At 37.9% G+C, this 26840-nt stretch overlaps 2 protein-coding genes and 1 long non-coding RNA gene across 4 annotated transcripts; 2 read left to right on the forward strand and 1 right to left on the reverse strand.

Annotated features, from left to right (window-relative positions):
- Positions 1–10211: 10211 nt before the first annotated feature.
- LOC147922849 (ankyrin repeat domain-containing protein 2A-like) lies at positions 10212–11440 on the forward strand. The gene is made up of 6 exons (XM_087497812.1): positions 10212–10430; positions 10503–10633; positions 10751–10823; positions 10925–11017; positions 11197–11333; positions 11419–11440. Exons 1-6 carry the CDS (start codon positions 10212–10214, stop codon positions 11438–11440), a joined length of 675 nt encoding a protein of 224 aa, XP_087353938.1.
- A 1349-nt stretch (positions 11441–12789) lies between these two features.
- On the forward strand, positions 12790–13811 carry LOC147922850 (uncharacterized). The gene is made up of 3 exons (XR_015588468.1): positions 12790–12903; positions 13021–13456; positions 13569–13811. It is a non-coding gene; the product is annotated as an uncharacterized LOC147922850 (long non-coding RNA).
- Positions 13812–17353: 3542 nt separating this feature from the next.
- Positions 17354–25361, reverse strand: LOC104760930 (signal recognition particle subunit SRP54 3-like). 2 transcript variants are annotated; one of them, XM_087500167.1, is made up of 9 exons: positions 25134–25361; positions 24960–25062; positions 19409–19562; positions 18665–18816; positions 18429–18576; positions 18218–18318; positions 17964–18121; positions 17767–17881; positions 17354–17682 (listed from the first exon to the last, which is right to left on the reverse strand). In XM_087500167.1, the coding sequence occupies exons 1-9, from the start codon at positions 25359–25361 to the stop codon at positions 17354–17356; spliced, it is 1488 nt and encodes a 495-aa protein (XP_087356293.1). The 2 variants fall into 2 exon arrangements, with proteins under 2 accessions (XP_087356293.1, XP_010482225.1); XM_010483923.1 differs by having other exon boundaries at positions 18429–18577; positions 18639–18816.
- Between the last annotated feature and the right edge of the window lie 1479 nt (positions 25362–26840).

A 26840-nucleotide genomic window follows, 5' to 3' on the forward strand; every position in this document is an offset into this window, starting at 1 on the left:
AGCAATACTTTATAGTTTTCGAGAATATTGTAAAAGCAAGAAAAAGTCTTGATACCTTTTGACACCTTTGGAGAGAAAATGGTGAGTGTTTATCTGTATGAGAGAATCTTGTGTGTAGATCATTGTTGTTTATCTTAGGGATCTCATAGCGGGTTGAAAATAAATCGGTAACAAGATAAGTGAAAATCTTAGGATTTTGTAAATCCGAGATTGAACACTAATTAGTGTTCAAGAAGTATTTTCAAGAAAGTTTGAGGACATAAGCCTTTGCTGAACCTCGTTAATAGAAAAAATTATATGTGTCTCTTGTCTCTTCAGCACTTACAAGTGGTTCTTGTTAAAAGAAAGGTACAAGAACAAGTGCAAATATGTTGATGATGAAAATATTATTTGATCTCCGGTAGAGATTTCACATACGAAAAAATATATGGAGAAATAATGAATGAATGAAATATTTACTCCTGAAAGATGGAGAAATCAGATTGTATAAGATCAGATATTTCATGAAATTTCTTGAGGCTACAGATTTGACATCTGATGAAAGAGATGTTATCTCAAGATGCTTTGAAACGACCTGACCCGTTTTTTTTTTTTTAATAAAAAATAAATAAACTACAACTAGTGGTCTCATATCCACTAGCCACCTAGCCACAAGCACAACCAACAACGGAAATAACAGATACCAATATCCAAATAATAATGCAATAAATAAATCATAATCATTCCAATAACCAACATTAAACCAAATCATAAACAAATGATCCAAACAGCATAAAACAGAGAACCAGCAATCCTAAACAACATTCTAGGGATCAACTCTAGCAACCTAACAGAAGCCAGACAACCAAGCGAACCACTAGAACATACTCCTCTTCATTGCCTTGATTCCACGATCACACTTTGCCCTTACTTGCATCACAAACACAAATTGCAATGCATGAGTATTTTATAAACACTTAGTAAGGCAATCCTCCCATCTATTGGGCTATACACACAAGCAATAGAGATACTCTAACCATCAAACAACAATCAACAAACAAACCAAGCTCTGCATCGACCAACACAAAGCTTGCATCGACCGACACCATCAGGGACCAGCATCGACCGACACAGGGTATGCATCGATTGACACAAGGTTCAACTGCATTAACCGATGCCCCCACTTGCATCGATCAACACATGCTCGACATCACGTGGAAACCCTAATTGCATCGACCGACGCCTCCACATGGCATCGACCGATGCTCCTAGGTCAAACCACGCCGTCCTCGCACTAGCATCGACCGATGCACATAATGCATTGACCGATGCTCATGCCGAGCATTGTTTTCCCCGAAGCTTCTCGCCGAATCTCCGTTACCTGATGCTCAGCCTTCATTAAGTGACACACATCGCACCTCGCAACCCAACTAGCCACGTCCTTCTTCATCCCGACCCAGTGATAGTACCTCTAGAGATATCGGTACATCTTAGTCGCTCCTGGATGAATAGAGAACATGCTAGCATGAGCCTCTCTCAGAATCTCCTGCCTCAACTCCTCATCTTTGGGCACACAGATCCGCCCATGCACCAGAATAATACCATAGCCGAAACCTGATACTCTGCATCAACATCCTTTGAGGCATACACCAGCCCCAAATCCGACTCCTAAGCCAACCACACTCTGCTCAACAAATCTGCTCTATCAGCTGCAACCAAACCCAAAGACTCCTGAGAAACCGCACACAAGCTCAACGCACTGATCTCCCCTACCAGAGACTCCATATCCTGCTCCTGAGCCGAAGCCGCCCGCTTCCGACTCAAAGCATCTGCAACCAAGTTAGCCTTACCAGGATGATAGGCTATCTCCAGATCATAATCTGCCACCAGCTCCATCCACCGCCTCTGCCTCAAGTTCAGCTCGGGCTGAGTGAATATATACTTCAGGCTCTTATGATCTGTAAACACATGTACTTTTGCACCATAAAGATAAGATCTCCAAATCTTCAGGGCAAAAACTATAGCACCCATCTCCAGGTCGTGAGTAGGATAATTGTCCTCATGCTTCCGAAACTGCCGCGTAGCATAGGCAATCACCATCCCATGCTGCAGCAACACACATCCCAAACCCACTCTAGATGCATCTGTATAAATCACATAGGGTTCTCCCTGCTCAGGCAAAGCCAACACCGGAGCAGTAGTCAACATCTCCTTCAGGCTTGCAAAGCCCTCCTCACACTCCTGTGACCAGAAAAAAGGAACATCCTTCCCCGTCAACTTAGTCATAGGACGTGCTCTGCTCGCAAACCCCTGCACAAATCTCCTGTAATACCCTGCCAACCCGAGAAAACTCCTGATCTCCGTGGCATTCTGCGGTCTAGGCCAATCCCTGATAGCCTGAATCTTCTCCGGATCTACAGAAAATCCATCTGCAGACACAATATGACCCAGAAAGCCCATCTCACGCTGCCAGAAACTATACTTGCTCAGCTTAGCAAACAACTTCTGCTCCCGCAACTTCTCCAGAACTGCCCTCAAATGCATTGCATGCTCTTCAGGACTCTTAGAATAAACTAGGATGCCGTCGATAAAAATGATGACAGACACGTCCAGAAACTCCTGAAACATGCTGTTCATCAATCTCATAAACGCTGATGGCGCATTTGTTAACCCAAACGACATCGCCATGAACTCATAAACTCATACCTCGTCCTTTCTACTTGACGCACCACACCGACGCTCCCCACGGTGAAGTGGTAAAGACGTAAGAATCCCCTTTTTCCTTCCTCAGCTCTTCTAGACTAATAATGAAGTATGCTGACATCAAATCACCACCACCCGGATATCAACACCTCTTGTCCATCCAAGAAGCTCTATTAACTTGTCTCTTAAGGAAACTTCCACAAGATAGTTTATTACAAAGTTAGCTTTTCGCTTAGCAATTCTCCACAACAAGTCATCAATACAAACGTAATAAAACAAACAAGTATCATACGTTCGCACATTCTAATTCACCACATCAAATGCTTTGCAAGCCGCCAACTCAAACCACTTGCCTTGTTTCCCTCAGAAAGCTTACCAAAACCTTGAATCTAGCAACCTTGTCCATCTCCAATGAACATAATCCAACATCATCGCAACAGTTAGATTATCCTACCATGAAGGCTTCTCGTGAACTTATGTATCTGGCAAACATGCCTTTCCCGGCTCAAACCTGCTGCAATTTCCCTTCCTGGGACTCCAGCACCACCGGCCTCACAATCCTGGCGAAACAGCCACACATTCATAACCGCTCTAGTTCATAAAACCCTGACCCATTGGTCAACACATCTAAAATCCGAGATTAAACCATCGTCATTCTCTCGAGGTCTACATCCAGTCATTATGTTTATACTCACGTTCTAGGCATTGCTTGCTCCCAACTCTACCACCCTTAGGTTGCAACCTTCAAGCCATACCGATCTCACTCTTAGACTAGCGTATTCGAGTTATATTGTCTCACTCTTGGAACACAATCCTCAAGATCTCGGTATCAGGAGAACTATTCATCCCCTCAGGGGAACATAATCCCCTTTGCCACTCTCGGAGCCCCCAGCCCCTCGAGCTATCGATATTCAGGAGAATCACCATCCCTTCAGGAGCAACAATCCTTAACGACTATAAACATCTCCCGACCAAAAGTACCTCATGTGGTCCGAGTATAACATTGCAATGTTACACCTTCCCACTCAACTTCTCATAACCAACTGGATTAACCACCCAACAACAAAATATCTACTCCAAAAACATAAGTCCACCTATCCGCCTCTCTAGTCTTGATACCTCTCGCGAAGAATCTCGCACCGGTCATCTACAACTGCTCCATCCTCATAACAAAAGATGGATAGTCCTCAACATCTGCAGCCCTCGGCTGCACCCCACCACATGCAGTACAACTGGAGCCTGCACTGGTACCCCTCTCGGTAAACGCTCCCACAGCACGCCAACAGATCCGCCAAGCGATCATCTCGACCCTGGGCTCCACCTGCTGCAACCCCACACTTGGGTTCCCAGCACCCCCGGCACGCTCACCGGCTAACCCCCTCTGGTCACTCCTGATACGCTTGTGATCCTACGACGTACCTCCTCGTGGAACTCTGGACCTCACACTCGCTAGCCTCGGAAACCTGTCCGACCACGACCACGACAATGCCCACGACCAACAACTCAAAAACCTTTAACCACTGCACTTCCAAGAACATAGGCTAACAAACAATCCTAACATAACACAAAAACATAAACTCACCGTGGAATCACACTGTAGGCTCGAAGAGGATGTCCTAGGACTCCATGCCACACACAATTGACTAACTCGCATAATCAATCAAGACATGCAATCCCAAACATCACAACAGAAACCTAGTGAACCCAAACCTAGAATCGTAAAGGCTCTGATACCAAACTGAAACGACCTGACCCGTTTTGTTTTTTTTTAAATAATAAATAATAAATAAATTAACTACAACTAGTGGTCCCATACCCACTAGCCACAAGCACAACCAACAGCGGAAATAACAGATACCAATATCCAAATAATAATCCAATAAATAAATCATAACCATTCCAATAACCAATATTAAACCAAATCATAAACAAATGATCCAAACAGCATAAAATAGAGAACCAGCAATCCTAAACAACATTCTAGGAATCAACTCTAGCAACCTAACAGAAGCCAGACAACCAAGCGAACTACTAGAACATCCTCCTCTTCATTGCCTTGATTCCACGATCACACGTTGCCCTTACCTGCATCACAAACACAAATTGCAATGCATGAGTATTTTATAAACACTCAGTAAGGCAATCCTCCCATCTACTGGGACTATACACACAAGCAATAGAGATATTCTAACAATCAAACAACAATCAACAAACAAACCAGGCTCTGCATTGACCGACATAAAGCTTGCATCGACCGACACCATCAGGGAGCAGCATACCGACATAGGGTATGCATCGATCGACACAAGGTTCAACTGCATCGACTGATGCCCCCACTTGCATCGATCGACACATGCTCAACATCACGCGGAAACCCTAATCGCATCGACCGACGCCTCCACATGGAATCGACCGATGCTCCTAGGTCAAACTGCACCGTCCTCGCACTAGCATCGACTGATGCTCATGCCGAGCATTTTTTTCCCTGAAGTTTCTCGCCGGATCTCTGTTCCTGCAACCACAAGAAACGATCCCAAGCCACAAGAAAGCTTCCCAGCGCCTCAAACAACATACTAACAAGCCTAACAACACAGAAACAAACAGATCAGAGTAATCTCCAGCCTAGATAAGCCATGGTCATGCACTTCCCTTTGCCACAGAAGGAATCCGACCCAAACACAGGAAGAAAACGTTCCTAGAAAGCTCCTACAACGATCCCAGCTACATATCTCTACAGGAACAGCTTGAAATCACCAAAAAACCTCAAGAACGCTCAAGAACACTTTCTCTCTTTTCTTTTCTCTCAAAAACGGCTAAAGTCGTCTAATAAGACAAAAGAACGACTTAAGGGTTTTTCCCCTTTCCTTTTGCCCAAAACGCAGCGTTTAACTTAAGTTAAAACACAGGACATTGAATCAGCATCGACCGATGCTCCACCATCATCGATCGATGCACATCCCAAACCGAGATTCCGGTTCGCGGATGTTACATGCTTACATCATCTTACATAGAAAAATGGTCTTGTAGTACCATACTAAGAAGAAGAGTTGAAAGAAAAAGTTTTACAAGGAGATTAAGAATAACTCCTATGTATAATATGATTATTTGGACGATTGTATGTAAAAGAAGATTTGGGCTTAAAGTTCAAATAGATCTTCTATATGAAAGGGGTTAAAATGACTTGAAGTTCAATGACCCAAGAAAATATATGATGATCATATGAGTTTGTACCTGAAAGCATTGTTTATAACAATTCAGAAAGTTGATATATATGATCATAATACATAACCTGAAGATGATGCTTTCCATGAGTTTGTACCTGAAAGCGCATAAGCGTGGTTGTACTCTTTTTCACTTATCATGGTTTCTATCCCACTGGGTTTTTCCATGAAAGGTTTTTAAAGAGACGACAAAAGAACACACGAAAGATAAACACTTGAAGAGGAATATTATGATTCCAATGGTGAAAGAGTATCATCTTCAAAGTCTTTGACATACATTGATGAGATTGTGAGAAACGAAGATAATGATCAAAATGAGTCATTTAAGAGACCAACAACCTGCAGAATAATGGTGATGTATGGTGGTGTACATGTCTTACAAATTTGTTCAAGTGAAGATTTGACGAACCATTTACCAAGGCGTTTTCAACCACTACTTCAAGAAGTTATTTCATCATATTGGATGGCGACATTTTGAAAATTTCAAGTGATGTACTCAAGAGGGGGAGTAAAAGCGCACTGCACTCTTTTTCCCTTAACCATGGTTTTTATGCTGCATTTGGGACTTTATTTTTATAATGGTCATCCAAGGGGGAATTTTATGAATGATTATATTGTTGTATGGATGCCCATTATCGACCCATTAATATAAATCCTAAACCCTAATATTGTATCCCTATATATATGTTGTATCCTCTACAATAGAGTAATAATACAAAAGAACAGTTCCCTAAACCTCTTGTTATAACATATTTCCTTTTTTTTCTTTATTTGGTGAGATACATGAGGAGCTTCATAAACCCAAAATGAGTTTAGATTGCGCTATCTTTTGGGAAAGGTTGATTTCTATATTACTATTCCTTGTCAAATGTTAGTAGCATCATCTTGATTTTAAAATTTATTATGCCCCATCGATTTTTGGCGATAAAGAATTAAGTATTATTACTCTTCGTCTCCTTTGAAGATTAGATTTTGATATTACTTTTTCTTCTTCTCAAATGTCAAATGTCACTAGTCTAGGTAAATTTTAAAGGCTCATTCATAACCTTCATTGATCATAAAGATTCAGGCCTAAATATAAATCTTTCTTTGGAACCCATATGTTATATATTGGTTCACTAGATAATAATATTTTTTTTTCTCATTTTATACATTGTTTATTTGAATGCTACTCTGATCTTGTTTTGAAACCTATATGTTGCAACCTTATTCATCCCCATTGTCACAGACTTAGGGGTTAGGGTATAGGTCAACTGTTTTATGTGAACACTCTAATTCGAGCTTTAGGTTAACATGGTTTATGTGAGCACTCTAACTCAACCTGGTTTATGTGAATACTCAGATATTTAATGTCTATACAAAAGATGTTATCTAAATGTGGGAAAGAGGTAATTAAATCTTTTTAATATATCGGTCAAGCTTATATATCGAGTATAATTGGCCAAAAAAAAGCATGGGGTGTACATACATTATTGATAACAATCAAAAAACAGAATTCAGAATTCAGAAATGTAGATACTTATTTATGAATATATATGTTAACCAAATTTTTTTCAGTGTATATAATTGAGAACAAAAAATGTAAATAAATGGTTTATATTAAACGAGACCGGACGAGACCATACTGGATGGACGATACAAGATGAGACAGGATGAGATAGGACAAGAGGAGATGAGTTAGAATGTGAGGGGATGGGATGAGACTGTGATGTGTTTCCCGTTCCAAAGTACTATAGCACTTTGGAACATAAAAATAACAGAAATGTACTATAGCACTCGGGTTAATATAATTCTTAGTCATTTTACGAATTTAAAATTTATATGAAAATATTTTACCCGTAGCATGGATTACTAGTTTACTACCTAGTATATAGATATGTGTAAATATTTTAAAAGATATATTAAGTAAATCTTTCACTTTGTTGGTAGATGTCTTCTTAGAAATATAAGAGACATGCATATTTTAGGTAAAATAAAAAATAAAAGACTTTATGCTGCCGGGCTTCGAACCCAAAATTCAAAGCTATGTTAATGAAACATAGATAAAGATTATAACCAATGTGCTACATTTTTTTAATATGATATGAATTCATAAAATATATATTTAGAAAAGAGTTCATATTTAAAGGAATATATTACCAAAACATTGACTTTGTTGTTAGCCGTCTTATTCAGACCCGAAGACATGAGAAGAAAAGCAAAGGTATATTTATAAAACATAGATTTTAATTAACAAAAATACTCCAAAATTTGTTTTCCCGCTTTCGAGCATTGAACACGGAAAGCAAAGCTATATTTATAAAACACTAGAGAATTACCCACCAGATGTGCGGGTTTTAAAGTTTTGTAAATAAAATTAAATTTAACAAAAATATATTAAAATTTGTTATATGTTTTTTGTTTTAGTTTTAATTTTGAATACACTATTTTATTTCAATTTACAAATCATACCATTAAAAGTGTAATTTATGTATGTTACCATTAAAAATGTATTTTTTTACACCCACCCAAATATAATGTATGTTATAAATATATTCTTTACCACCACCAAGAAAATGTCTATATAAACACACTAAGTCAACTATTATATGTCTCTTTTCTTTCACTTTTACATAGTTTTTTTAATTACTAAAATTATTGGCTCAAAAAATATTTTGAATTAAAAATATATTACATAGTATACTAATCAATGATGCAGACCAACCATGGAGAGAACCTTGGCTTTGTCCTCCTCCCTTATGGAGATAACATTGCGTCCAACCTCCTCCACCATGGAGAGAACCTTGGCTCCGCCTACCTCCCTTGGGGAGATAACCTTGCGTCCAACCTCCTCCACCATAGAGAGAATCTCGGCTTTGCGTTCCTCTTGTGTGGTGAGAACATGTTCACGTATTTTAACTATCTCAAAATTGTGTGCTCCGGCAACCAATGAAACTTAAGACCCTTTTATGACGTCATACATTTTTTTTATAGTAATTAATGTTAAATTTCTCAATGTATTTCCCGACTGCTACCTTGCTTAGTGAACTCCAGGTCCACTCTCAATCCATGGGCCAACCTTCCTCAGTGGTTCTCACGTCTACTTCCGGTCCGTGGGCCCACCTATATCGTAGAAACAAACAAAGACTATGTATAGATTATGAACGTAGGTTGTTTATATACCTACTTTGATCTTGTGTTGTATATTGGTTCACCATGCGTTGTATATTGGTTCACTATATAATTTTATTGTTTTTTTCATTCTCTATGTACATTGTTTAAAATGTCTATTCTGATCTTGTTTTGGAATTTTGTTCATCCTGGTATAGTACTCATGCTATATAGGTCAACATGTTTTATGGGAACAATATAATCTAAGCTCTAGGTCAACATGGTCACAAGAACAAATAAAAAGTGATTCTATAGAACTGTTTAGAGCATCTCCAAGGGTTACTTCATATTTAGAGTTTTCAAACATCAAATATAAAGTATGAGGGATTTTTTTTCGAAGAGTATACTTCAAGTATGAAGTTTTTAAAATATGTAATTTTCATTATATTCCTTATATTGTTCATAACTGTTTTTAAATCATTAAACTTTTCTAAATAACTCTAAAACAGACATTAAAATGTTACACACAATATTAAGTCATAAAACATTACTATCCAACATAATTTGAAAGATTATTTATGAAATATATAATTTTAGGATTTAAATGCAAACAGTATCACTATTAAAAGTTCCAGATTATGAAGTACTGTAGTATCTCTTGGAGAGCATAAAACTTTAAAATTTGAGGAGATCGATTAGGCCTAGGCAAAATACCCGGATCCAAAAATCTGATCCGAACCCGTATCCAAAATTTTAAAATACTTAAACGGGTTCCAAATTTCTAAATCCAAAAACCCAAACCCGATTCAAACCGGAATCCGAAAGGATACCTGAATATACTCATAATATTAATATATAGTAGTAATATATTATTATTATTTATAATTTAATAATGTAAGTGTCCAAAATATTCAGATTTTTAGATAATTTTTATATTTTAAATATTTAAACTATTTTAGTAAATTCGGATAAAAAATACTCTAAAAGTTTTTGAATAGGTTGAGTATATTTGAATAATTTAGATAAATTTGGATACAAAATTTTGAGTTTTGAGAAATTGGGTTAATTCAATTCTGAACCCAAAATATTAAATCCAAATCGGAAGTCTATAAAAATATCCGAACCTATACCTCTAAACCCGAAATACCAATATAATTAAACCCTATTTTGACCAACTTTACAAAGACAATAGAGATCCGTTGGATTGAGAACGCAATCATGAAGGAAATGGCAGAGAAAATACATAGAGATCCTGGATTTATCCAGTTAACTGAGGAGCTTGGGAGAAACTTCCCAACTGCATGGACGCAAGGAGGTAACCCTTCCGAGTTTGATCAACAACAGTATACCAACACAATGCGTCATGCTTTGTCTAACCCTGAAATTAAGAATATGACCGAGCGCCTTCGTAACCACTTGCTTCAGGTAAATAGAAGAGTCTTTTAACTGTTTTTTTTTTATCCGTTGTGTGTGGTCGAATCCTAACACTTTCTTTGTCTCAGATTTCAGAAAGGTCTCTGTCTGGAGACTCTCTGGAACACTGAAGCATCAGACAAGTGTATGGCACGAATGAAAAAAGATCCAGAGGTGGAACCTATACTATCTGAAATAGAAGCTACTGGCCCTTCTGCTATGTTCAAGTACTTTTGTTTTGTTTTATATCATTAGTTTTTATAGAAACTACTATTACGTTTGTATTCTGTGTATGGCTAAAAGAATCTGTGTATGGCTAAAAGAATCTGTTTCCGGGGTGTTAGGTACTGGAATGATGAAGATGTGTTGAAAAAGCTAGGTGCAGCAATGGATACTGCTACTCTCAGTGATGTCGAGGTAAAACTACTTTGTCTGAAATTTTTATCCTTATATTGGGGGATTACTGCCCGAGGGTAGCTCGTAACATCATTGTGCATTGATTTATCTTAACCAATCAGGGTCTGAAAACTTCCTTGGCATCTGGTGGTAACAAAGATGAAGAACTCTCCGAGGGAAGGAAAGCACTGGAGATTGTATGTGAAAATGCCAAGGTATGTCGATCTCTTTGGAGCATTATGATTTCCCCACTGCATCGTCTATGTGATTTTAGTGGGAAGCTTTTTTATGGTTTTTGTAAACGAGCAATCTATATGCCCTTACCATGTGGGTTTATAGAATGCTTACCACGGGTTTGGACCACCTAACTTACCCTGGTTGAGTTTGTTCCTAGATGAAATGTTTTAAAGTTCTTCTGGATGCTAGAGCAAAGGTCAAGTCTGTTGACAAAAAGAAGAAAAAAAAGAAGTCACCATTGCATTGTGCTGCGAATCCTGCGAGGAAGGAATGTGTAAGCCTTGATGTTTCAGTGTAAGTTTGCAACAAAACAAAACTCTGTTTCAAACAAACTTGTACATGACTCAGTTATCTCATGTATATCAACTTGTCTTTGTAGCACTGCAAAACATGGACAGTAAAACTCTCTTTAGCCAGCTCTATGTGGTGAAGCTGCTTGTGAAGGACGCTTGCCTCTGAGAGAGTTTAAGAACATTTGTATTAATAGTATCAGAAGATTTATAAATATATTAAATTTGCTTAAATATAACTGTGTTGATTAAGTAAGTTGCCATTGTTGTATATGGTGATTTTTTTTCTTTCTGAGTTATATGCTCTTTATATAATATTTAATAATTATCAACAACAATAATTTATTAAAATTGCAGATAATGCCATAACGGTTCCGAAATTTGTAAAAAAATTATTGTGGGTATCATTTTAGTAAGCCTTTGGAGTACGGCTACTAATAATTCTATAATCCTTAGAGAAATTTGAATATTGTTTACTCTATTCCAAATCTGACGATTAAAAAAAAATATGACAATGCCAATTGCCAAAATATGTAATTATGTACCATTTTGTTACTCAAAAGATTATGAAAAATGGTATGAACTATGAAGTTAGTTAGATGAAGTGATGCTATCATATCTTTATCACCTTCATAAAGATATTGCAGTCATACGTGGACAGTGGACAGATTCAATTCAGACGTGGAGCTTTTAAATCTGGAATAAACACATATTGGAGATTAGCTATCTGTTTGAGACTTTGAGTCAAGTGGCCTTAACTTGATTATTATTTATAGGAATTTTTTTTTTGGGTGGTAAACTATCATTTCGTTTCTTTGTTTTAAATTTCCACATCACTATAAATAAATAGCAAGGATATTAATATGGTAAATTTTCAAAAAAAGAACAGTAATTTTCAAATTACAGTAGTAAAAAATAAATAAATAAACACGTATAAACCATATATTGAGATTAGCTTGCTGTTGGAGTTAAGTGTCCTTAACTTGATTTATTATTATAGGAAATTTTCATATTTTTCATTATCTTTTTTATTTTTTTATGTCTTTGTTAACTCGATGTTTCTAAATAAAGTATTCATTTTCGAAATTATCTATCTGCAAATTAGTAATGTAAAAAAATTTAGGGTGACTTTTACTTTTATGAGATTTAAGTTACGTGTGGGGGACAAAAGAAAAAAATTTACGTGTTGACAATTGATATTGCTGGTTTACATAATTCATAATTGTAAAGGGGATGATGAATTGATTATCTAATTGGCCAACAAATCGTTTTTTCTTTTTCTTTTTGGACAAAACCCAACAAATTGTTTTCTCTTCCTTTGACAAATATTTTGTCGTCAAGCCTCTTGTCATGTAATCTGATATATTGTATTCTTCTCCTCAAAACATTTAATTGTTATTTTTTTTTAAGGCAAAGCATTTATAATTGTCTATATATTCTCTTTATATTATAAGAGACCCAAGAAAACTCGTCACAAAAAACAACAAAGAGACCAAGAAAACAAAAACATCGCATTTTGTTCAACTGCATCTTTCTTGCTCAGAAGAATGGCTGACGAAGAACCAATCACCAACGTAAGCTTCACTGTTTTTCTACTTTTTCTATCATTTTCAATTTTTGTAAATCTGTGTAATGATCTATGGCTGGTCCATCCAAAGTTAATTATTGACTTATTTTTACAAATGTTGCAGCCTGGTTCTGGTTCCGGATCCACAACCGCTTCTGCTACAAGTTCTGACTCAATAATTCTGCCGACTCCATTGACTTAGAATGCACAGCATCTTGTGTAGCGATTCAGTGGAAGGTCCAAGAGGGTTTCCTTGAAGGAAAAAGAGTGGCAGCAAATGCAAATGCAAACCCTAACCCTAACCCAAACACAACAGTCTACGACAATCCGCCGGGGATCCTACTGAACAACTTTAACTACGGATGGAATCGAGGTGTCGACAATGCAGGTCTAGTCCATACCATTGATTTCCCTCAGGTTGTGCATGCCTTTTGGTCTGCCGCCTACAATGCTGGACTTATCTTAGAGTCATTGTACGATGACTCGCCTAAAGCTTTGCCGACATCGGACTACCAAGAACTTATCTCTGCATGGGAATTAGCTGGTTACTACGCGGGGACGTAAGTATATATTGTCTGGGTTTCCATTTAAACAAATATGTTATTTCATACATATGTATGTCCTTAATCAGTTTTTTTCTTTTTTTTCTTTTTTTTTCTATTTTTTTTGTAGCTACATGATGGAGCAATACCATTACGAGAAGCACTTGCAGATCGCCACTTTCATGGATTTCTTCACTAATCGAAAATTCTGAACACACGCTTCGGGGAAAGGCTTCTGCCTTTGGAAAGATTCTGATTGCTACGTACTACCTATTATGAAAAAATAAGGTTCTTCATATGCAGTGTTTTTAATTAGGTGTTCTATGACTATGAGTTCACCCTTAATTATTAAGTTGATCCTTTGACATCACAATGTTCCACTTTAAGACTCTTTAATAGTAATAAATCATATATATATATATATATATATATATATATATATATATATCTGCCATGTTCGCCAATCATCTAATTAGGCCACTGCTGATGAGAGAACATCAAAGAGAAACATATGACTAACTTGTTAACTGACAAAAATAAGAATGAGAAAACTGTAGCTACCAAACATGACGAAAGAGTTGTGAGACCAAGAACGACCTCAAGAAGTTCTCTGGTCAACTTAAAAGAGTTTCTCAAAGTTTTCACCGCCAAGAGAAACTGAAAACATTGATCAAACCGAAATCAAATGTGACCCTCTAAGCTGTATACAAGATAAGTTTTCCATTATAATTGAATGCTATTCATTAAACTTTTACATATGGTACATGACGTTTAAAATTCGTAGATCTCACTGTTACAACGCACTTAGATGCCTATAAGTATTATTACACAACTTACTGAGAGAAGGGTTCATTAAGACATGTACCTGCATTGCAGAACAGGTATTAATTACCAAAGGATATCGGCCATACTCTCAACAAAATTCCTCTGCCAAAGTAAGCTAATTTGCAAGGTTAGGTACAATACATGCATGCATATGGCATCCAGCACAGGTTGCTAATATCGGAAAAACTAGTTCGCAGGAACTTCGTAGATAATGATGATTATATCCATCACTATCATATTTGACTCTTTACTTCACCTCTAAGTATTTTATTTTTACTTTCATCTTCATCCCTTTATCCCCCAAGTAATTTACTTCTTAACCACTATGAATAGAAGGATCGATGTATTAGTGGAGAAAGTAATAATTACGAGAAGGTGAAACATATTCTCTCTCCTTCGTCATTGTATACATGTATTCACTTGTTATATATATCCATAGAAATAGACACGTATAGATTTATTTCATTATCTAACATTTGGACCAAATAAATAATATTTGTAAAAACTAGTTAATCAAATTACATTAAATTTTTATTCAAGACTAAATTAAATGTCATTTTCAGAAAAACATAAGGTGTACCACAAGTTCTTTAAAGTTATATTGTATTTTCCAAATTTCTAATAACATTTAACATATACAATCAAAATAGATCCTAAAATGATACGTATAAATTTAAAAAATTCATCAGTTAGGCTATCTAAGGAACAATACTGAGGTTTTCACCTCCTTGTAAAATAAAGAAATAAAATCTGTATACATTATTGTAAAATTAAAAATTTAAACCACTTTTTTATAAGCTCAGACATATAATTTCATTCTAATTGTAAAATCTAAACCCTAACCATATCATTTGTAAACCCAAACCGACCTATAATTTTTTTCTAATTGTAAAATCTAAACATTAACCATCTCATTTGTAAACCCAAACCGACATATAATTTCGTTCTAATTGTAAAATCTAAATCCTAACCATCTCATCTGTAAACCCAAACCGACATATAATTTTGTTCTAACTATAAAATCTAAACTCTAACCACTTCATTTGTAAACTCAAACCGACATATAATTTCGTTTTAATTATATAATCTAAACCCTTAAAAAATTATTTGTAAACCCAAACCGACATAATTTCGTTTTGATTGTAAAATCTAAACCCTAAACAATTTATTTGTAAACTCAAACCGACACATAATTTTGTTCTAGTTGTAAAATCTAAACCAAGCCAATATTTAAATTTCCTAAATTAAAAGTATACAGAATTTGTTTCCTTAATTGGTTTTGCTTTTTAATTTAATTTTAATTTATTTTTAAAATGAGATAATGTATAGAAGATTTTGATTGGTTGAAAAGAATGAGGTGAATGGAGAGATTCGCCTCTAGGGGTGAACCTAAGTATTTTTCCTATCTAAGATCTTATATGAAGTTGAAAAAAAGAAACCCCTATATGACATCCTTTTAAAAAAAGAAATTGTTTCTCCTTATAGAACTGATAGGCAAAACATATTTCAATCAGTCTTTTTTTTTCGAAATAACTTAATTTCGAAATAACATAAACTAATATGTTTTTTACACCAAGTTTCCTAATTTACCCTATATTTTTACACTCTTTGCCAAAGTTCTTATTTTTTTCGTTGGTAAGTTAAATTTTTTAAAATCTATTTCAAAACTAATTTGGTGGTAAATCCCAAATCTTACAAATAATTTGAAATCTATATTCTATTTTAAAGAATTTGAGAATATACCTTGTATTTTCGATTTTTTTTGATATTTTTGCCTTAATTAATTACTAACAATCCATAAAATGACAAAACTATTGAAGGATAACACTCAACTTTTATCGAATTATTAAAAGTTCATCGTATATAGTTTTGTTAACAAGACAATGCGGATTCAGTCGGATGGTGCATCATCGATTATACTAATACAAACTAATAAATAATAAATACATTATTGATATGGTAATAAATAATTGCAAACATGAAAAAGTTTTTTTTGTCTATCATCAACATAATACCAAACTTGAATTTGGATGATAGCATAACTACAACGACAATAGTCCAATCAATAGACTATAACGTTACACATAGAAATTAGTTTAATACATAACTCGATTAATATATACGGAGATCACATAATCACATATTTTATCTCTTTATGTCCTAAATTAAATTTCCCTTAATCACACTTTATATTTTTACCCACCCATTATCACTTGTGATATATCTATATACATTTTTGAAGTACATTTTGGATTTTACCCTTTTATTTGTACTTATTTACAAATTTAATCCCTAAAAAATTTCCAAAACTAATATTATTTCAGATTTTGTTTCCTATATATTTTACATTCCATTCTAACTAAAAAAATTACAGCAATTAATATTGAAACATAAACTATGATATATTTGACCATACTTTCTATTATGTATTGAAGATATTATATTCTGAATCCTTTGACAAATAAAACAACAATTTGATTCCTATTTTGTTTTCCAAAACCTCTGAGCTTTAATTTTTAATATAAAAAGAACTTTGATTCACATTTATTTAAATATTATAATTAATATTTATAAACTTAATAAATTTTTAAAATATTACGAATATATAAAATTAAAATTTATTAAAATACTATATAATATGGTTATATAGTAGATGAGTTATAAAGAGGAGATGTTGGAATTAATAAAATATCACTAAATTTGTGCTAACACAGGTTAAATTCTTATTTTATTATTTGTCAACACTATTAATATTAGAATATTTGACATAAAAATTAAGTTCATTTAACTAAGATTGTGTAAAATAATTAAATCATTAGGAAAAATGTGACTTAATCATACCGTATAAATGAATTACTATGTATTTAGATCCCTTATCTTTTGTTATAATAATTAAAAAACAAAATAGAATCTCAAACACTAAACAAAACAAATTAAATATAACAGTCAAATGGTCATGAAGTATATTACGGGTTAAAAAATTAATATAAACTTAAAAAAATTAAGTATATTAATTTTATATAAAAATTAATATAAAAAATTAGTATTGTCTATTAGTGTTTATAGTTATGGATAATGGACTGGAAGAAACTACTCATCTCGGCCACCAAACATTCCCGTCAGGTCTTTACCCGAACCCATCTGCTTCATGAGACTCAGCAAACCACCCATGCTGCCAATCTGTTTTAGCATTTGAGCTGGTAGGACCTTACTCAAATGCTGCGAGTTTTTGTTTCTTGAGAGTGAGCTCATATTTCCTTTCTCTAGCATCTTAAGCCCTTTCACCTTCCCCCATATTGTTGCTAGCCTCTTGTACTCGTCCAACATGTCCATCACTTCTGTTACAATCCTCCCTGATCCTCTTGCTATCCGCATTATCCTTGACCCGTTAAACACCTTCGGATTTGAGCTTTCCAGTTCTGCACAACCACCCATCACTTATCCTCAAAACTACCATTACTTTTACAAAGAGCAAAATTTCCAAATAAAAAGATTGTTCTTACCTTTATTTGTCATAGAATCCATCATTGTCATGTATCGCTTTATCTTCGCCTGGCTTTCTTTCTCATGTCCCTTTGGCATCATTTCAGCACAAATTCCAGGTAGCATGGAGAATACCTACACACCAACACCGTATTCTGTCTTATCAGCATCATGGTGTGCTCTTCAGCCCTAAAAGTATTTTACCAGAGATTCTGACCTCCTTAAGTGGGCCCATGTTCAGTATGTTCTGGAACTGATCGTACATAATTCTCAATATAAAGTTACCATGAGAGAGCTTTTCCAGAAGTTCAGGTTGTTGATCTTTAGGTACCACCTCTTGTAGTTTATCCACGAATCCAGACCAATCACCATTTCCTGTTGCACATATGCATTATCAAAATTCTTAGTCAACAACAAACCATGGTTAGCCTTTGATTACTCCTCACAGTTAGTCAATGGCAAGATATTAACCTAAGAGACGGCAAACAAATGGTTTAGCGTCAAAAACTTGAAATTCATCCATATGCTCTCCTGTTCCAATGAATATGATAGGACTTTTTGTAGCTGCAACACTAACAAGATGAAAAAAAGATCACATTCACTTGCCCAATTGGAAAAGCGAGCAAGATTTCCACATCAACATTTCGAGTATATGACCACTCAGCAGCTACAAGATACTTACGCGCTAAGAGCACCACCACCCTTGGCATGGCCATCCATCTTAGTAATAATTACAACTCCCACAGCAACACTTTGTTTAAATGCTTGAGCTTGTTCAAACGCAGCTTGACCAATAGTGCTATCCATAACAAATATAACAAGATCTGGTTTCTATAAGTGAAAAGGCCACGATCAGCGGCTCCAACATAAACAAGGAACAAAACAGTCAAACAGAAGACTTTAAGATAAGAGAGTAACCCGTTGCTTCAGCAACTTGACGCATTTCTTCAAAGAGAGAAGCTTTTTGTTTATGGCGACCACTGGTGTCAACAATAATAAGATCACAATTTTCTTTCTTGAACCTATCAACTCCATCAACAGCAATTTTCACAGGATCGAATTCCGTGTAGCTGCGAAGAATCACAGATTAGCACTAGCACATTCTGCTATCAAAGTATGTTTTAGCAAATGGTTTTAATCCGTAAGAGCTTTTTTCGTTTTAAATTCATTTCCTCCATTTCTTTTCATTGAAATAAATTCAAATTGTTGCATTTATGCAAAATAGAAACAGAAGATAACAGAAGGACCTCAAAAGATTCATTTGTCGAACTCTTTGACAAAGGATGTGAGATCCTTTGATAGAGTTGCACTGTGTAATAAATTCCACAAAACGGAGCACAGGCAAAAGGGCTTATAGAGAATCTAAAGGTAAGTGTCACAAAGAGAACTAGAGAAGTATGACGAAACCTACTGGACTGGATCATCCAAAAAGAAATATATTCAAGTAGTAACTGCTATTGCATGTCAGAGCAAATTTGTGCAGGTAGAGAGACCTAAATCAAAACAATTTCATAAATACTCCTGTATGGGAGCTAATATCCTTTGGAAATGCAAACACCAAAAAGTCTTACGAAGCTGATACTTAGAGATATAAAACCTTAACACAAAGGGTATAGACAAGAACAAGTTCACATAACACCAGAATGGTGTTGATATGAGTACCTTCCATAGAAGGGGATCTTGGCCTTGGTGGCATTCTGTTTCAGTTGATCGAAAGCACCCGCCTTGAAAGTATTCGCACACACTAGAGCTGGTTTGTACCCTTTCTTCTGATGATAATAAACATACTTGGTACAAGTTGTCGTCTTTCCAGCACCTACACATAGTAAAAATTTACGACGAATTTAACTATGAATATACAACTGCAATCTAACTACACATTAGAAACACCATCAAACCAACCATGGAAAAAAAGTAAACATAGCATTTTACAGAAAGACCATGTTAAGCCGGTGACCTAACGGATAGATTTTCAGCAACGTGACGAAAAATCACAGATAGATTTGAGAGAGAAGAGAGAGAGAATACTGAATAATACTTTGATTGATTGAACATAAGATGCGGCAACCCTAGAAATGGGATAGCCTTAAATACAACTCATAAGGTTCATTAAACGACAACACTTCACTTATTCAATAAACTAGTAAAGACTCTCTTTGGGGCAGAGTCTCTCCCACACTTCACTCATTCTTCCTTCAGCCACTTTGCTTCTTGAGCCACCCTTGTCTTTACCTTCTCCCTTTTGTCCTCATATTCTTCTTCATGAAGGCAATGAGAATCCTTAGTCTATCAATACTTCCTCGTAGGTCAAAATCCGGAAACTGAGCCATTAAATCTGAGAGTGACTCCCAGGTAGACTCCATAGCAGGTAGTCCTTTCCACTGAACCAATACCTCTGTCTCGTTGGATTGATTTCCTCTACGAATGTCTACAAACTTCTCCGGTTCGACCGCCCATTTGAAAGTTGGGGTAAGAATGCCTGGTAGCTCCTGAGCAACATAATCCGTCGGTATTGTCCTCTTTAGTTGTGCGACATGAAAAACCGGGTGGATGTTGTTGTGCTTAGGGAGATCCAGTTTATAATCCACTCTGCCAATCCTCTCAATGATCTGATAAGGTCCGAAGTATCTCTGAGCTAACTTCTCATTCCTTCTCACTACCACTGATTTTTGTCTGTACGGTCGCAGCTTCAAATAGACCCATTCACCAACTGAAAACTCAACATCTTTGCGATGTTTGTTAGCTCCCTTCTGCATCTTCGCTTCAAGTTCTCTCTTAACTCGACAAGAAGACTATCCCTATCCCTCAGCAGCTCATCCACATGAGCATTTGCAGTAGGTGTATCACCGTACCTCAACAGGCGTGGTGGGTCTCTAACATAAACTGCGAAGAATGGAGTTGTTTGAGTTTAGGAGTGGTAGGAAGAATTGTACCAGTATTCTGCTCACAGAAACCAATTTTCCCAAGATGATGGTCTACGACTTGCAAAACAACGCAAATAAGTTTCCAAGCATCGAATTTACAACCTCTGTTTGCCCATCGGTTTGTGGGTGGTATGCGGTGCTTCGGTGCAATGCAGCTCCCTGCAGCTTAAACAACTCAGTCCATAAATTACTTAAGAAATTTTGATTCTTGTCCGACACTAGCGTTTCGGGAAACCCGTGTAGCTTGACCACCTCCCTTATGAAAGCTTCTGTAACTGTTTTGGCCGTGAATGGGTGTTTCAGCGGAATGAAATGGTTGTACTTGCTGAGCCGATCCACCACCACCAAGATAGAGTTGAACCCCCTTGAGTTTGGAAGCCCTTCTACAAAATCCAAACTTAGGTCAGTCCATACCTGTTTCGGAATGGGGAGAGGAGCAAGAAGTCCCGCAAGAGACGGAGTACTGTATTTGTTCTCCTGACAGGTTTGGCACTTCGTGATGTACTTGACAACATCTTTCCTCATTCCTCTCCAGTACACCTCCTGTGTCAACCTTTTGAAGGTTTTCAGTGCACCCTCGTGTCCACCTGTCACACTTGAGTGGAACTGTTCCAGTAATGAAGGAATTAAAGAAGAATTAGTGGGAATGACTAACCTTCCTTCTTTGTATAGTAATCCTTGTTCCACCCGAAACCCTTCCTTGGTAATGCCTTTATCGAGTTCACTTAACAAAGAAGCATACTCTTTGTCTGCCTTGATCTCTGCTTGAAGCTTCTCTTTATCAAAGGTGAGTGGAGCAATGAGTGACAATTGCAGTAAGGTTTCGTCATGAGGTCTCCGTGACAGTGCATCTGCCACCCTATTCTCTACTCCTGGTTTGTACTCGATACGGTATGTCAACCCCAACAGCTTAGCGGCCCATCTTTGCTGAATTGATGACACTGCCTTTTGATCCAAAAGGTGTCGTAGACTTCGTTGATCAGTCTTGATCACAAATTCTTTGCCAGTAAGGTAATGCTTCCAACGTGACCCCGCCTTCACGATTAGCCAGGAGTTCCCGTTCATAGACTGACTTAATTCTTCCCGAGGATGAGAATGTCTGACTCAAAAAGGCTATTGGTCTCCGGTTCTGGGAAAGTACCGCCCCAATTCCCGCGCCAAAAGCGTTAGTCTCAATGGTGAATTCCTAAGTGAAGTCTAGCAAGCACAGCACAAGTAAGCTAGTGACTATTTCCTTCAATGTTTGAAACGTTTTCATTGCTTCCCCTGACCAATAAAACCCATTCTTCTTCAACAATTCAGTCAACGGCCTTGCAATCTGTCCATAGTTCCTTACAAACCTGCGGTAGTAGCCTGTTAATCCCAAGAAGCCTCTTAACTCCGTGACGTTTTTAGGTACTGGCCACTCCAACATCGCTTCTATCTTCTCAGGATCAGCAGTTACCCCTTGCTCAGAGATGATGTGACCGAGGTAAGATACCTTGCTATCTCCAAACGAACACTTCTTCCGGTTAGCAAAGAACTTGTGTTGCTGCATAATTTGGAGCACGGTTTCCAAATGTTTCTTATGCGTCTGGACATTCGGGCTGTAAACTAAAATGTCATCGAAGAATACCAACACAAACCTGCGGAGATAAGGTCGGAAGAGGTCATTCATGATACTTTGGAACGTCGATGGTGCATTTGTCAAGCTAAAGGGCATGACAAGGAATTCGTAATGCCCTTAGTGAGTCTTGAAGGTTGTTTTCTCCATGTCTTCTTCTTTCAATCTGATTTGATGGTATCCTAATTTCAGATCGATTTTGGAGAACATTGTTGCCCCACTCAACTCATCCAGGAGTTCCTCTATCACAGGTATGGGGTAGCGGTCAGGAATGGTTACCTTGTTCAGGGCTCTGTAGTTGACACAAAAATGCCATCCCCGTCCTTCTTCTTAACCAGTAGTACCGGACTCGAGTAACGGCTGATACTAGGCCTAATAACCTGAGCTTCCAACATTTCCTTCACCAAACGCTCAATCTCATTCTTTTGAATGAAAGAGTTTTTGTAGGGTCTGACATTCACCAGAGAAGTTCCTGCATGTAAGGTGATGGCATGCTCTTGGTTGCGCTTAGGGGGTAGGCCACAAGGTGACTCGAAGACTCCCTCGTAGTTGCTAACCACTGATTGTATCTCCTTGGAGTGTGTTTTCTCCGCACGGGGCTCCTTGTTTTGAAATAAAGTGGTCAACTCCAACATATACGCCTCTCCGATGTGTTGTATCGGTCTCTCCATGTACTTAAGGGAAACTTCCTCCTTGGATAAGGCAGGTTCATCGACTAACGTTACCCATAACCTACCAATCTTCCAACTTAAAGTCTGGTTGAGCCAGTTGATGCGAGTATCCCCTAATGTTTTTAGCCAAGTATACCCCAAGATCACATCAGTTGCTCCTATCTCGAAAATGGAGTATTCCTCCATGATTTTGATGCCCTGTATATCCAACAGCACTCCATTACACTTGCCTTTACCCTTGAGAATTTGCTCCCCACCAACTATCACGCCAAACTCTCTGTTACTGGTGATGGCCAATCCCATTTCCTGGACTAACCGGTTGGAGATGAAATTGCATGTAGCTCCGGAGTCTATCAGTACCACCACTTCACGGTTAAGGATTTGGCCCATCATTTTCATGGATTTTTTCGAAGTCATGCCGGCTATGGATCCTCGGGTTAGAGTGTACACCTCCTGCTTCTCTTCATTTTCACACCCAACATCCCGAGGTTCCGGTTCCTCAACATTCAAGTGCTTAGTGTCTTCTTCTTCATCAACCTCCAAACATTTCAAACGCTGAGGCTTAAATTTGTGTCCTGGCTACCACCGCTCCCCACAATGTCTACAAGGATTGAACCCCTTGTTCTCCTGCACCGAGTTGGGCTTCGAATCTCCTTAGAGTTGTCAAAGGGTTTCTTGTTAGCATTCCAGTCATTTCCTCGTTGATTACTGGAGTATTGTTGGGAAGTATTGCCAACCACTAGGCGAGAGTAGCTGTGTGCCGGATAGCTCATGTTCTCCGACTCCTGAGCCTCCACCAGACGAGCCATGTCCACCATCGCGATGAGATCTGGAGGTCTCGATCGTACCATTGGGTCCCTAAGGCTCTTCTTCAACCATTTAAGAAAGGATGCTTCCAAAACATCACTAGGAACATGTGGTAGTTCAACGGACAGCTCTTCAAATTGGGCATGATACTCATCCACAGTACCCTTCTGCGTCAGATTCATCAGATGATCTACCGGAGAACATCTACGACTGGGTTTAAAACGCTCCCTGAATCGATCTCTAATATCCTTCCATGTCACGATTTGAAATTGATCCTGCGAGTACAGCCACCAAGTGATAGCTTGACCAGTCAAGCCAGTTAGTGCTTGGTAAAGCTTCTCAGACTCGTGGGTTTGGTTCGTGACGAAACATTTCTCCACACACAATAACCAGTCTTCTGGGTTACCACCTTTGTAAGTCGAAATGTCAACTCGCCTGGATCTGGGGTAGTCGCGACGCTGGTCAAAGGTCAGGGTAGGAATCTGTAACTCAGAGGGTCGGTTGTGGGTCTCTGGCGGCGGGGGCAAAACCCATCACTCCTTGACTTCTCTAAGGCTATTGTGGGTGACGGAGAAGGTTGGAACTGGTTACCTGGGGATGGAGTCGAGAACCCAGGTGGAGTCGCGCTCCAAGGTGCGCCGTAGATCTGGTTGCGCAGAATCTGGGACACGGCTTCTTGTAGGTAGACGAGAACCTTGTCGTGTTTCTCCACACTTAAGGCGAGAGTCTCTGGCGTCAACGGAGACTAGGAGGTTTGCTCGAGCTCAAGTGAAGGATTCTTCGGATCTGAGACGACGGCGGACACGTTTGTCTGAGGAGCCATCGTTATCTCTCAATGAAAGCACCAATTTGTTAAGTCGGTGACCTAGCAGATAGATTGTCAGCAACGTGACCAACAATCACAAATAGATTTGAGAGAGAAGATAGAGAGAATACTGAATAATACTTTGATTGATTGAACATAAGATGTTGTAACCCTAGAAATGGGATAACCTTAAATACAACTCATAAGGTTCATTAAACGACAACACTTCACTTATTCAATAAACTAGTAAAGACCTTTGGGGCAGAGTCTCTCCCACACTTCACTCATTCTTCCTTCAGCCACTTTGCTTCTTGAGCCACCCATGTCTTGACCTTCTCCCTTTTGTCCTCATATTCTTCTTCATGAAGGCAATGGGAATCCTTAGTTTATCAGACCACCTCACCTTGTAAACCGACGAACATTACTATGCTAGAGTTGGCCTTATTGGGAGCAAAGGCAGGCTTTCCTGGATCCAGCATCTTGCAGAGTTCACAGAAGATAGCCTGAAAGGGTAATCATGAGCAATTTCCATAGAAATAAGGAATTAGAGTTGCAGTAAAAGTAAAAAAAAAAATTGCTCAATGATACTCCGTTTGTTGTGGCCGGCTGCTAGATCCTCAAGATTGACGATTTTCTTAATAGTGGTCTGCATCTCCTTCACAAGGTGGAAAGAAACATCATACTGGAGCAGAGCACGAGTGATCTCGTCTAAGCAATCATTCAGAGTCTTTTCATCGATTATTGTCGCATTTTTCATCTGCTTTATGGTGCCGGTTATCCGACCGCCGAGCTTCGCCAACACCATTATTCTCTCGATCTTTTTCTTGATCAGAGATTTTTTTTTTGTCGGATATGGAAGATCGAGCGAGACGGAAGAAGTTGAGTATCTTAATTCTCCCTTACTAAAGAAATTAGGATCAAAACGGTGGGCCTAAAGAAGCTTCATATCATATGCCCAATGGCTCGCATGCCTTAGTTATATGGTTATTTAATTATGTATTTCCATAAATTTTATTGTCACTCCAATTTACTCATTTTAGAATTATATTAAATGTTAGTGTTATTCGCTATTAATATTGTTTTCATGGCAATGTGATTTGATCAGAAAGTTTAGGAAACAATACTTGGGTCTTCGGACCAACCAAAGGGGAGTAGTTGCTGTTCACGAGTGGTAAACGTTTGAGAGTGGAATCGGTCTGTTTGGGTAGATCGGGAGGAGTGTTTTCCGGCGATAGGGGTGACCAAAGGAGTGGGCAGGTTGTAAGCGGTGATAATATGCTTCCTATGATTATTCGCTTCGATCAAGAGGAGAGAATGATCGAAGAGGAAACAGAGCGGCGGTTAGGGGCGGGGAGTGATGAAGCTCAAGGGGGGGGGGAACAATGACGCGTTGCCTCGGTAGTTGTGAAGGTTTGCCTGCAAATTTTAATGAATTGTCTATTATGGAACTGCTGGGGCGAATAAACCTGCTTTTAGGAGAGCAATACGATATCTAATGAAGAAATTCAAAACGGATGTCCTTGCTTTATTCGAAACGCATGCTGGAGGTGAGAATGCTAGTCGGATTTTTTGTGGTCTGGGATTCAAGAATTCTTTTCGAGTTGATGTTGTTGGGCAAAGTGGTGGGCTGTGGTTGCTTTGGCGATCTGAGATTGGTGAAGTTACAGTCATAGAGTCGTCTGAGCAGTTTATAGTGGCAATGGTACAGAATGGTACGGAATGCTTGAACCTAGTTGTGGTCTACGCGGCACCATTGGTAAGTAGACGAGCGGGTTTATGGGATAAGTTGCGAGAGGTTATCAAAGCTTTTGATGGTCAGTTAGTGGTTGGTGGAGATTTGAATACTATCGTTCGTATTGCTGAGAGGTCAAGAGGTAATGGAAGGTTATCTCCTGATTCATTAGCCTTGGAGATTGGATCCAGAATGTATCTTTGATTGACATGGGTTTTCGAGGCAATAAATTTACTCCACGAAGAGGGAGAACTGAGAATAACTTTATTGCTAAGCGACTGGACAGAGTCATGTGTTGTGCTCATTCTAGATTGAAGTGGCAATATGGTAGTGTGATACATCTACCGGTTTTGGCGTCGGATCACGCTCCATTATATCTTCAACTATGTTCTGAAGTGGTGAGGGATGCGAGTAGGCGGTCATTTAGGTATGTAGTGGCATGGCTAAAGCATCCTAGCTTCAAATACATTTTGGTTGCATCATGGGATGTGCAGCTAAAAACGCCAGAGGCTTTGAAGGCACTATAGGTAACACTTAAAAAGTGGAATCATG

The sequence above is a fragment of the Camelina sativa genome, chromosome 18 (assembly GCF_030686135.1).
Source record: "Camelina sativa cultivar CO46 ecotype springtype chromosome 18, ASM3068613v1".
NCBI lineage: Eukaryota > Viridiplantae > Streptophyta > Magnoliopsida > Brassicales > Brassicaceae > Camelina > Camelina sativa.

Excerpts from the sequence above, each read along its gene's own strand:
- LOC104760930 (XM_010483923.1), bottom strand. The coding sequence starts at position 25,361 with ATGGTGTTGGCGAAGCTCGGCGGTCGGATAACCGGCACCATAAAGCAG. Across the intron at positions 19,563-24,959 it reads AATGTTCGTCGGTTTACAAG|GTGCTGGAAAGACGACAACT; the intron begins GTGAGGTGGTCT and ends TACTATGTGTAG. Across the intron at positions 18,817-19,408 it reads AAGATCCCCTTCTATGGAAG|CTACACGGAATTCGATCCTG; the intron begins GTACTCATATCA and ends GATTCTTCGCAG.
- LOC147922849 (XM_087497812.1), top strand. The coding sequence starts at position 10,212 with ATGAAGGAAATGGCAGAGAAAATACATAGAGATCCTGGATTTATCCAG. Across the intron at positions 10,634-10,750 it reads GGCCCTTCTGCTATGTTCAA|GTACTGGAATGATGAAGATG; the intron begins GTACTTTTGTTT and ends CCGGGGTGTTAG. Across the intron at positions 11,334-11,418 it reads GTAAGCCTTGATGTTTCAGT|CACTGCAAAACATGGACAGT; the intron begins GTAAGTTTGCAA and ends TTGTCTTTGTAG.